General features: G+C 20.8%; 7 protein-coding genes across 7 annotated transcripts; 3 read left to right on the top strand and 4 right to left on the bottom strand.

The window, feature by feature from the left end:
- Window positions 1-1,196: 1,196 nt before the first annotated feature.
- Window positions 1,197-1,795, top strand: SRAE_X000243400 (1,2-dihydroxy-3-keto-5-methylthiopentene dioxygenase; the record flags this gene model as incomplete). Its single annotated transcript, XM_024645648.1, has 3 exons — window positions 1,197-1,469; window positions 1,512-1,691; window positions 1,745-1,795. The coding sequence occupies 3 exons, from the start codon at window positions 1,197-1,199 to the stop codon at window positions 1,793-1,795; spliced, it is 504 nt and encodes a 167-aa protein (XP_024499910.1).
- Window positions 1,796-2,965: 1,170 nt separating this feature from the next.
- On the top strand, window positions 2,966-4,701 carry SRAE_X000243500 (Hypothetical protein; the record flags this gene model as incomplete). Its single annotated transcript, XM_024645649.1, has 3 exons — window positions 2,966-3,040; window positions 3,262-3,929; window positions 3,975-4,701. 3 exons carry the CDS (start codon window positions 2,966-2,968, stop codon window positions 4,699-4,701), a joined length of 1,470 nt encoding a protein of 489 aa, XP_024499911.1.
- Window positions 4,702-5,313: 612 nt separating this feature from the next.
- Window positions 5,314-6,129, bottom strand: SRAE_X000243600 (Galectin, carbohydrate recognition domain and Concanavalin A-like lectin/glucanases superfamily domain and Concanavalin A-like lectin/glucanase, subgroup domain-containing protein; the record flags this gene model as incomplete). Its single annotated transcript, XM_024645650.1, has 2 exons — window positions 5,314-6,066; window positions 6,109-6,129. The coding sequence occupies 2 exons, from the start codon at window positions 6,127-6,129 to the stop codon at window positions 5,314-5,316; spliced, it is 774 nt and encodes a 257-aa protein (XP_024499912.1).
- Window positions 6,130-6,448: 319 nt separating this feature from the next.
- Window positions 6,449-6,877, bottom strand: SRAE_X000243700 (Hypothetical protein; the record flags this gene model as incomplete). The annotated part of the gene is made up of 1 exon (XM_024645651.1): window positions 6,449-6,877. The coding sequence occupies one exon, from the start codon at window positions 6,875-6,877 to the stop codon at window positions 6,449-6,451; it is 429 nt and encodes a 142-aa protein (XP_024499913.1).
- A 230-nt stretch (window positions 6,878-7,107) lies between these two features.
- On the bottom strand, window positions 7,108-7,621 carry SRAE_X000243800 (Hypothetical protein; the record flags this gene model as incomplete). Its single annotated transcript, XM_024645653.1, has 2 exons — window positions 7,108-7,296; window positions 7,340-7,621. 2 exons carry the CDS (start codon window positions 7,619-7,621, stop codon window positions 7,108-7,110), a joined length of 471 nt encoding a protein of 156 aa, XP_024499914.1.
- A 948-nt stretch (window positions 7,622-8,569) lies between these two features.
- On the top strand, window positions 8,570-9,108 carry SRAE_X000243900 (Hypothetical protein; the record flags this gene model as incomplete). Its single annotated transcript, XM_024645654.1, has 2 exons — window positions 8,570-8,863; window positions 8,920-9,108. 2 exons carry the CDS (start codon window positions 8,570-8,572, stop codon window positions 9,106-9,108), a joined length of 483 nt encoding a protein of 160 aa, XP_024499915.1.
- A 759-nt stretch (window positions 9,109-9,867) lies between these two features.
- SRAE_X000244000 (Solute carrier family 22 member 15) lies at window positions 9,868-11,606 on the bottom strand (the record flags this gene model as incomplete). The annotated part of the gene is made up of 2 exons (XM_024645655.1): window positions 9,868-11,318; window positions 11,366-11,606. The coding sequence occupies 2 exons, from the start codon at window positions 11,604-11,606 to the stop codon at window positions 9,868-9,870; spliced, it is 1,692 nt and encodes a 563-aa protein (XP_024499916.1).
- Between the last annotated feature and the right edge of the window lie 1,008 nt (window positions 11,607-12,614).

A 12,614-nucleotide genomic window follows, 5' to 3' on the forward strand; every position in this document is an offset into this window, starting at 1 on the left:
ATCTTTTGATTTTATCAAAATAATTATTTTATTATTATAACATTATATCTGTTGAATTTTTTAAAGAAAAAAAGATTTCATTATTAATAACTTATGGTGACCTTGTTCACCTACCTAAATTTTATTTAAAAAAAAATAAAAGATTCAATGTCGTCACTCCAACGACATTGATTCTAAGGACCTCGAAATAGAAAAAAAATCAAACATATTTGAACAAATTTTTATAAATTTATATATAACTTTTAAATAGTTATATTGAATTTTTAAATAACAATTGAATTGATAAAATAAAGATAAAGAATTCTAATTTTTAACCTATTTTTAAAAATATACCAATTGAAACTTTAAAAAAAAGTTATTTTTTTCAAGTTTATTAAAAAAAAATTATAGGTATTATAGGAAAAAATTTAACATATTTGCTTTTTTTACAAGTACATAAATTTTTATTTATACTAGTCGGTTTCTAATTAATGATTATAAAAATATTAAACATGTTCATAACGGGTCTAAAACAGCATAGCTTTTTAATATTTTACCGTTATTTTTAAAATAATTATAAAATAGTCATGTTTATCTATATATACTTGTCTATTTTTGTTAAATTATTTATAAAAAATATTATGATATAATATACAGTTAATTTATTTGTCAAAACCACTTTTTTGCAGCAAGAATATTTTTTTCGAGTTTTACAAAAACCTATAAAAGTTATCAAATTTAAATTTTATCTTATACAACAAATAAATGACATCTAATATTTAGTATTATTTTTTTATTTGTAAAAAAAAATTTTTTTTTTCCTTTTATGTATAATACTTTTGTATTTATAAGAAGTGAATTATATTTGTTTTCTATATATATATATATATTTTTTAAAATAAATTTAATTGGCTCTTTTTTTTAAAGTATACTTTATACTTTATAGTTTATAATATAATTATTTTTAGCTTAACTATTTCATTTATAATATTTCTTAAACTTTCTTGACTTCCCTTTTTCATTTCTTTTCCATTTACCATTATATATTTATGTTTTGTTAACTGATAAATGATCAATCTAGTTTTATGTTCCTGTTTACTCTCCATATCTGAACATTATCTTTCTCTCATCTATAACATTAAATTTAACTGATATTATAAAGTATAAATATCGCGAGACTCCATATATTTTATCCATTTGAGTTTCTTATAAAAATTATGTTCAGCTCTAAAAATAATTCTAATAATATGCAAATTTGGTACATGGAACCATATCCTTGCGGTGACATGAGACTACCACACCATGTTTATCCACCAAAAACAATTACTTTAGATCAATTGAAATTATTAACTGGAATCCAACAATATAAAGTTGACCTTGCTGATACTCAAGCTCTTAAAAAAAGAATTTCATCTGTCAAAACAGAAAAAAATTGTAATGCTTCTGATATGTTTGTTCTTTCTAAAGAAACTCCTGATCTTGATGAAAAGGTATAGTGTTTTTTTTTATTATAAATATTATTTTTATTTTAGCTTGAAAATTTATGTGAACCAACAGTTAAAACAGTTGATACTGTTAGTTTAATTCTTGATGGAAGCTGTTATTATGATATTGAAAAAGAAGAAGATCAATGGATACGTATTTATCTTGAAAAAGGAGATTTTATAATCATTCCTAGTGGAAAAAATATTCGCTTTACAACAACCCCTCAAGTATGTTTTTTTTTTGCCTTAAAAATTAATCTTGATAAATAATTAATTTATAGAATTATGTTAAAATTCAAAGATTTTTTAATACATCTACCAAGGAGAAGTGAAAAAATTCGGTGGTAAAAAGTTATTACATAAATATTTAAAAAATTTTTTGCAGCAATTCAATAAACAACAATGATATTGTTTTTACAAATTTTATCATTGGATTCATTTTTAGTTATTTTACTTTTCGTAAAATTTAATTTTATCTTATTTTATTAAAAACAATTATAAAATATAAAAATAAAAACGTTTTGAAATCTTGTTTGAATATATGCTCCTTGACTATAATCAAAAACACATAATTAATAAGAAAAATTACTGAATTATAAAATAAACATGTTAATTGCTTATAAATTTTTAATCAACTTGAAATTAAAATTTAATTATTTTATGAATTATGCAATATTTTTGTAGTTTATATCTATTAGAAAAAATTATCAAACTTGTTTGACACAAATTAAAGTATCAAAAGAATAAAATAATATATTTATAAAACCTAAATTAAATATATTTTATTTGTAACGTAATGACAATCTTTTGAACGCAAATAATTCTTATTATTGTTATTCATTAAAATAAAAATATTTCAATTAGAATAAATTTTATCTAAATGACAATTAACTTTTGAATTTATAAAAGTTCTGTTATAAATGATAATCTTTTGTTATAACTTAATAAAGATAATTATTATTATAAATCTTGAGTAAAAATTTTATTTTTAATAATGTTAAATTAAAATATTCAATAATCAATAATATTATGTTTTACAAAAATTACAAGGATAAAAAATATAATATTATATAGCTTAACATTATAATATTTTATCTAGTAGGGAAAATAATTAAAAATATATATTATATATTAAAAATTAAATATTATAAATTTTAATATATTTAAAAACAAAAAAAAAGTTTTAATTAATAGGGGATAAACTTATACAATTAATAGTAATAAAACTGGACAATACTTTATATATTTCTTTACAAGATTTTTAGTAAATATCATATTTCCATGACAACAAAATGACCATTATAACACATTCTACAATAGTAAAAACTTTACCAAAGCTTTTTATTTAAGATATAACTTATATTATTACTTTTACTTATTGTTATATTTTTTTTAAATTATAAGTTTATTAAATTAATTTAAAAATAAATAAATAAGTTTATTCTCTATTTAAATAAATTTTTGCATATGTAAAGTAATTTGGTTTAATTTAAATACTTATTATGACCAGTTTTTTTGATACTGGAGAAGAGTCAAGCAAAAGTTTAATTGGAGAATTGTTTGGTGATAATAAAAAGGTAATTTTTTTTTGTATATTAGAAATTATGTCATTTTTATTTTTATTAAAAATTTTAATGTTACTATTTAAAATTAATAGGTCATCCTTATAAAAGATATTTTTTTTTTCATTATTTGTGATTGATTTACAAAATATTGTTTTTATAAATATAATCTTTTGTACTCGTGAAGTTACCATATCCTATTATATACGGATTGTATATTTATATTAACATTATAGAGATCAAGAACCACTTTTGATGATTTATTGTCAAATATAACATCAAATAATGATCATGAAAAAATATTAACCAAAGGTGGCATAACAAATCAAAAACAGGCTTTCCAAAATAATGATTCAAATTTATCAGTATCATCGCAAACACGTAAAAATTTAACTAATAAAGATATACTTACAGAATCAGAAAAAAGTACCAGTAAAGATTCATCTGGTACATTAAATGACTTATTTCAAACAAGTAAAACAAAATCTGATAGAGTTACAAAAAGTGTTAATTTTGCAAATAATTTTTTTGATAATAATTCATCGAATATATCAAATAAAAATGTAACAAATAAATCTATTTTAAATAATAATAAATCAACATTAAATGTGCAAGATATTAATGATGAACATGTTCAAATGCTAGAACAAACAATATCGCTATTAAAAAAAGAAATTTCATCATTAAAATATGATGCTAGTAGTACGCAAGATGAAGTAGAGGAATGGAAAACGATGTATGAAAAATTACAAAAAAAATATACAAAAGATATTAATGATTTAAAAGAATCTCATCAAAAACAATTAATAGAAATAGATATCGAACGTAAAAAAGAATTAAAACATCAAATTGAAGTTATTGAGAAAGAAGCGCAAATAAAAGCTTTGAAGGAGGCAGACAATGAGTAAATTAGTATTTTTTTTTTATTTATATTTTTAAAAATTTTTAGAAATTTTATTGAATTAAAAAATCAATTAGAAAAAGCATTTTCAACAATTGATACCTTAAAAAATGAACTAAATTTTGTAACTGATTCATTTAAAGAATATCAAGAACAAACACGAAACATTTTTAAAGAGCAATTAGAATTACAACAAGAACAATATGAAGAAGAGGCAAAAAATAGGATAACAGAGAAACAAGATATTGAACATTTGCATCAAAATTTAAAATTTATATATGAAGAACAAAAAAATTTACTAAAAATAGAAAGATCACGTCTTGAGGAGGATCGTCGAAAATTAAAAATTGACATTGAGCATTTTCAAAAATCAAAACTTGAAATATTGGATAAGATAGAGTATCAAAAAATTGAACTTGAAAGATTAAAGACAAATTTTTTAACAAAACAACATGATTTACTTGTAAGAGTCATGAATGAAAGATCATATATTGAAGAAGAAAATCAAAAATTTCAGATGCAAAAAAGTATGGATATTTCAAGAATACGATCAGAAGCAGAGACATTAGAAAAGTATGCTAGAGAAATTGAAAATGCTCGAATGTTTTTGGAGGATGCAAGAATTAAATATGAACAAAAAAATCAAAAGTTGAATGAAATTGAAAAGATACTTCTAACTGAATGTGTCAAATTAGAAAAAATTAAAATAAAAATGAATGGTAGTTATGAAGATGAATTTAGTACTATAGAACATCTTGACGATGACTTTTTTTAGATACTTTTTTTGACATATATTAAATTCATTTTAAAATTTTCATTTATTTAGTTAACCTTCAAAGTTGGTTTCTAAAAGATTTTATACAAAATAAATAAAAATAATCATATATTTTTTGATCTTTTAATATTTCTTTAATTCTATATATTTTATTCATATTATAATTATTAAACAAAAAAATTCAACATTTATTGAAAGCGTTAAAATGAATTTTGAAATAATTTTTCCATATTCTATCAAATATAACGTTTTAAAACTAATAATTTTTTAAGAAAATTTTACATTTATAAGTAACTTTATAAATAGGTATTAAAATATTTCAAAATTTATATATATTGATAACTTTTTTAACTAAATATGACAGGCTAATAACTATAAATTCAATGGTTATAAAATATAAGAGGTAACATTAAATTTTTCAAGTTTTATTGATTTTTTCTTAAATAACAATTTTAAAAGTATTTTTTTTGCATCATAAAAAAATTGTTGTAAAATAAAAATTAAACATATATAGTTTTTTATAATAACAAAAAATGTTTATATCTGGTTAATATGATTAATATATTTAATAAAAGCAAATAGAAATTTTGTTGTGACAAATGCTTACATATTTCAATGATGATGGAATAAATCATGTAAAAATCCATGATGATGATGATGATGATGATGGCGTCTTTCTTCTTCAATAACGACAACAGGTGCCGGTTGGCCGATAACAGCTGGTGGAGGTGGTTGAACACCTATTGGCATACCAGGAGCCACTCCTCCACCAATTCCTCTAGGAAAAGGGGCTGCTCCACTTCCTATTCCTCCAACGTAACCTGGAGCTGAAACTCCAGATCCTATTCCACCTTGTGAATATACAGGCGTTGGTGCAACACCACCACCAATTCCAGGAATATAAGGTGGTGGTGGTTCTGGAAATCCTCCAACGTGAACTCCACCACCATTATGATGTGGAAATTCTTCAAAATGAATTTTGAAAGCATTAACATCTCCTTTAATACCTAATCCAGTTATTCTACAAGGATCAATTCTATGATGAAAATGACAAACATGATGATCATTTACATGTATTGAAAAATGTGATCCATGATTTTTGATTTTTAAATGAAAATGATGATTAATTTTAAAAGGATTATGATGTCTATCTTCATCTTCCCATCTACCACATCTATTAGAATTAACAACTAATTTATGTTCACCACAGGCTCCAAATCTTGCATTTAAATGTAAAGCTATTTCATTTCCAGCAAATAATTCAACAACAAAACCTTTACTATAACCACAATACGGTTCTCCATGAATCTTTATTTTTCCATGTTCTGGAAATCCTCTAAAAATAGGAGTTGAAAATGGAATAGGCTAAAAAAATATTTTTAATAAATTTGTATAACAAAAACTTACAGGGTTGTCAATAATATGCATTTTAATAAAAATGAATAAAAATTTAAAATCACTTTATTTCAATATATTCATACATTTAAATAAATAATTAAATATAAATAGGAAAAAATTCTTATCTTTGCATACTTTTCTTAATACCTTTTTTGATTACAATTTATGATTAGTTTTATAAAAAAGATATCATACATATTTGATAGTATATACTAAAAAATACCATGAAAATGTAAATTTTTAAAAGATGATAATAAAGACAAACTTCTAATATTTACCTTATCAAAATGATGTATGAATCATTTATGACAAAGATTTAATGTCCTTAACATTATGTATGAAAAAAAAATTAAATTTTTATTGCATTATATGGATGAGTAATATCTTTATTTACAAGAAATGCTTCTTTAATTTTAACATTACCATTTATTTTAACTCCTTTAATATTTTGGTATGATCTTATAAATATATTAAATATAGGTATTTTATTAATTCTACATTCAAATGAACCACGAAAATTTTGAATTTCAATAATGAGAAAATTTTCATTCCAATTTAATAAAAATTTATTATTTTTCCAGGATAGATATTTTTCAGGATATGCTGATACATAACAAAAATTTTCATTTGTAAAATTTAATAATAGTTTTAATACTGTTTCTTGTTGACATTCAAAAGAAATATCAAAATCTTGATTTAAATCATAACATGATTTCACTTTTATATAAAAAAGACATATATTATCAGGTTTCTCGTCAAAATTATGAACTTTTGACATTATTATTATTATCATATATAATTTGATATAATAAAAATCAATAAATAAAAAAGACAATTTTTATAAATTAATATTATAGGAAAATAAATATAAAGTTAATTCATTTTGAAATATTTTAAAACTATCTTTATATAATAAAATGTGTTATCTTATCAAACATTGTACAATTATACTATAAAAAAATTTTAAGAAAGTGTTAAAGTATCTTAAACTTTTTTATAATATAAATTTTAATTATATCTCAATATACCACAAAGTATTTTTTCATCTCCATCAAAGCAATATTTTTTTGTTGTTGTAGAATAATAAAAATTTTCACGTAAACCACAATTTACAGTAAAAGTATAATTATCTCCATAAAATTCTTTCATAGCTTGTGATATAAAAAAAACAGACAATATTGTGTCATTTTTTAAATTCTAAATTAAAAAAACATAAATTATTAAAAAATTTATTTTATACCTGGTGAATTATTTGACGTAACAAATTATCTGTACAATCATTATTTTTTTCAAGAAAACTTATCTTTCTTTTCTTTCTTTTACCACATGGACTAAATGATGGTCCAGGTGGACAACAAGGTGTAGAACACGTTGGTAATGAAAGTTTAAGTACAGGAATAGAAACACATTGAAATTCAGGAGGTGGTATTTTAGGTAAACATCCACAACCACATCCACCACCACCAAAAATGCATCCATTAAGTGATACAAAAAATGAAAAAAAAATGATTATATTTATCATGATAAATATTAACTATAATGTTTCATATAGTTTATATTGCTTTTATATAATTTTTTTTCAGCTATTGTGACGTAATAATAAAGCCAGATATTAATATATAACATTAAATTCTAGATTAATAAAAAAATCATTTTTTGGTTTTACTAATATTTATATAAAAATACCATTTATCAACAATTATAATTAATTTACTTAACATACTATGTTAAAAGTTTTTTAAGAAAATAAAAATTGAGTAAATTCTTTTTAGCTTTTGATTTGGTTAACAAATTACATCTGATTACTCATAAGCAATTTAAAAAAAAATTTATATTATTTACTATCACTAATTTTTTATTTCAATTAAATATCTAAAATATATAAGAACAATATTTATTTCAGTTATCAGACAAACCACTTTGTTATTAACTTGTTCTTTTTTAGACGATACTTGTTACTATTATTTATTGTATTCCATTTTCTTTTTTTATAACAAATATTTAAACTAAAAAAATTCTCCATATATCTATGTAAAATCCATCAACTAGCATACAAAACAACATTATTATTTTTTATAATCAGACATTTTGTATAATAAAAAAAATTTCTTTTAAAAAAATATAAATAATAGTGAAAATAATCACCGAAAATATATGCCCTCAAGTGATGAATGTAAACATGGCACAACAGGATAGCAATGATTGCATCAAAAATTTGATTAGACAAACATAAAAAACAAGTTAAAATATTACAAGATCCGTGTTTTTAAAATGGAACACAATAATAGTATTTTAAATGGTATAAAAGATTAAAAAATTTATTTTTTTACAAACTATTAGAAAATAATTTGCAAAAATAATTTCTATCAATATTTTATTTTTTTCATTTCAAAATTTATTGTTAAAAACTTTTTGTCTATTATATCATTTATATATAATATAAATTGTAATTTTTTTTTTCTAGATATAAATGAATTATTTGGCTATTTTTTGTCTTGTACTCATTTCAATAACCACAACAAATGGATTTCTCTTTGGTGGTGGTGGTGGCGGTGGATGTGGATGCGGTTGTATGCCATCACTTCCTAAACCAGAAATGACATGTATGTCAATTCCTGCATTTGTAATACCAATTCCAAGTTGTCCACAACCAACTTGTTGTTCATCACCATGTGGAGGTAAACGTAAAAGAAGATCAATTCTTAGCAAAAAATGGGCTAATGAAAGATGTACTGATCCAGCTCTACGAAAACTTATCCTTACTGTAAGTTAAAAAAAAGAATATATAACTTATAATAAATATAATTATATATTTTTTAGAATATGCATGAGGAATCAACAAAAGCTCAAGAAAATGTTTATGAAGCAACAAAATCATACTTTAATGAAACAGATGATTTTATTGTATCATGTGGTCCAAGTAAAGATTTCTACTTTACAACATCATTAAGTACATTCTGTGTTGATGGATCAGAAAAATTAACATGTTCAATTTTTAAATATGATTAAGTAAAGATAACTTTTAATGTCAGTTAATTTAACTTGTTCAGACAGTTGCAATAGCTTCAAATATTTATCTTAAACTTGTCATAATTACTTAATTTAATTTATTATATTAATTTATAAAATATATTTTTATCATTGCAAAAAATTTCCGCAACTTTTACTTATTTTTTTTAATTTTACTAATTAAAAATAATGTAAAAAATTAACTGTCACACATTAATCTCTATATAATTATTTTCGTAATTTAACAAAAATTTATATATATATATATAATACAATTTAGATAACCTATATAAAGAGATTGTTTTTAAATTTCATTAAAAATTTATATCACTATTCATAAACAACATATTAAGATTTAAAAAATATATTATAATAACTTTATTAGCTAGAAAAAAAGGAAAAAAAAAATTATTTCTATAACAGTATATGTTTCTATATAATTTTTTTTTCATATTGAAAAGTTTATAATGTAAAAAATATTTAAATTTTTCTAAATGATAAAAAAGAAAATTAATGTTTATGTACTTTATGTGATATTATTAAATATTAATATAATAATCTACTAAAACACATTTTTATATTTTTAATATTGTTATTTATAAAATTTGTTTAATTTCAAAAATTAAAAAAAAAAAAAGACATGTTAAACAAAGATGAATTATGATAAAGGTTATAAATATTTTTAATAACTATTTTTACTTCTAACAAAAATAATTTTGATATTGTTTTTTTTTATCTTTACTATAATTTGTTTCATATTTAATTACATCTTGAACCATATTTTTTTTCTAATTCAACTTTTTTTAATAATTTTAATTCTCTATTTTTTTTACCAAAAATCCATTCATCTTTATTTGGTAAATGATCTTTTAATTTATCTCCTTTTGTTTCTGGAATTAATATCCATATAGTTGTTAAGTCAACAATTGACATTGTTACCATAATAAGATATGGTAATGTAAGTGAATAACTTTGAAATCCAAATAAAAATGGTGCTACTATTGAACCGAGCCTTGCAAAAACAGCTTGAAAACTAACAGCAATATTTCTTATAGAAGTTGGAAATAATTCTGTTTGTGCAACAGAGTTTGCGATAAATATTTGACTACACATTGAAATTGCGAATAAAGTAGCAAAACGTACAATATACTGTTGTTGAAGTGGAAAATATATATTTAATAAAACAATACTTAATGTTAATATTATTGTAACCATTGCTAATGTATGACATGTTTTTCTTCCAAACCATTTAACATAATAATCTAATATGCCAACTGAAATATTAAAAAACCAACGAATAAGGCCTAAGTAGGCGGTATTCATAAAAATTGATCCTGATACTTTTTCTAAATTAAATATAAGAGCATAATTTATAAAACAACCAACAAGTGCAGAGTAGCCAAAAAATAATGAATATGATGTTAATTTCCATGTAACAAATAAGTGTTTAAATGTATAACTTTTTTTTCTTCTTTGACTTTCTTCCTGTTTAAAACTTTCTTCTTCAATATAGTCAAATATTTTTTTTTCCATATTATCTGTTAATTTACCACTCCATTTTTCAATAAATATCATTGATTGTCGTGCTTTACTTAATTTGCCTTTTTGTATTAACCATCTTACAGGTTCTTTTACAAAATTAATTAAAATTAATCCAATTAATCCAATAAATGATATAACAAACATTAAATCTCTCCAATTTTTTGTATAATATGCCATAAATGAAAATATTATATAATTTGGTGAAAATGAAAAAATTGTTGAAACCCAAACACGATGTTGTTTTGGTAAATATTCTAATAAAAGTACATGAAGAACAGATGATTTTGTTCCAACAAATATTGAACCCAAAAAACGATATATATTAAATACTTCAATTGTTGTAGCATAACTACTTAAAAAACAACATATAATTATAAAAAATAATGAATATTTAATTGTTTTAACTCTTCCAAAATTATCTGATAACTGTCCACCAAATGTTGCACCAATCATCATAGCAAACATTTGTAAAAATGCTGATGTTTGTTTAACATTCTCTGCTTCTTTACAATACAAATTATATTCTGATTGTATAGATTCAAATTGGTTTTCAATTATAGGTATACAGGATTCATTTTTTTGTATTTCATATAATTTTATACAACCATTTTCTGTAAATGTATAATTCTTATTTTCACCAATACAACCAATAACATTTGGAACAGCAGCTATAATAAATATTAAAAAAAAAATAATTTTTTAATTTCTTTCTTACCTCCAAATATAAGGAATGTTATATTTCCCATTAAAAGTAAAAGTAGAAATTCATATATAATTAAAACACAAATAATATAACATCCTAAATGTTGAAAATCTCCATAATTTGTTTCAGTTGTAACTTGATTTTCAACAATAATACTTGGATCATAACTTTCAATAAATGATTTATCTAAAATTTCATCAAAAACTTCAACGTTTTCATTATCCTCTTTGTCATTTTCTTTTTTAATATTCATATTTTTTTATTTGTAGAAATATTTTAATAATTTTGTATAGAACTAATTTTTTGATAATTAATTTATTAATTATGTTAGAAATATTAAGATGATTATAAATAATATTGTATTGCCTTGTAATAGGGCATACAATTTTTATAAAATAATTTCCTCCTATATACTATTTTACCTTCTTAATTAATCGCCCTTTTTCTAATTTTAGTGTTTTCTTTTATTATCACATAACATAAATATTATAAAACTTTTTAACTAATAATTTATAAAGTTATAATCAATTACTTTATGCCTTGATCTACCATTAAATATTTTACCATCAATCAAAATTTAATTTGATCACCATCAAATTAATTACAATTTATATAGATTATCATTACTATTAGAAATTATATTATATATTACCAATTAAAAAGATTTTTATTAAAAAAAAATATTTTTCTTTAAATATTTATATCTATTTATAAGTAAAATTTTAACAATTTATAATTATGAATATTTTAATTACTTTTACAATTTATCAACGAACAAATTCATTTCACATTATTTGTTTTTTTTTTTTTTAAATGTTTTGGAAAATGATAAAATATATTTACTTTTCCAACTTTTTTTTATTTTTCTTTTAAAAGCATTATACTACTTACTTTATAATTATTTTAAACTTAATAAGTATACATTAATAAAATAAATTGTATGCTTATTCAACATTATTTATAACTATCATTTAAAAATTACACAATAATGAAACATTAACATAAAAGACACTGGTTGAAAAGAATAATAATAGACATATTTTAAATATATATTTTATAACTTAAAATGATATACATAAATATATCTTTTTCATGTTCCTTCAAAGTTCATAGCCGATTTATTCTTTTGAAAATAATTAAATATAATAACAAAATGAAATATTATTTTGATTAAAAAATATTTTATTATAAACGTAAAAATTTAGTCGGCATCTTAAATATTATTTTTTACAACTAAACAAAAAAAGCGGTATATCAATAT

The sequence above is a fragment of the Strongyloides ratti genome, scaffold srae_chrx_scaffold0000006, assembly GCF_001040885.1.
Source record: "Strongyloides ratti genome assembly S_ratti_ED321, scaffold srae_chrx_scaffold0000006".
In the NCBI taxonomy this organism is placed as follows: Eukaryota; Metazoa; Nematoda; class Chromadorea; order Rhabditida; family Strongyloididae; genus Strongyloides; species Strongyloides ratti.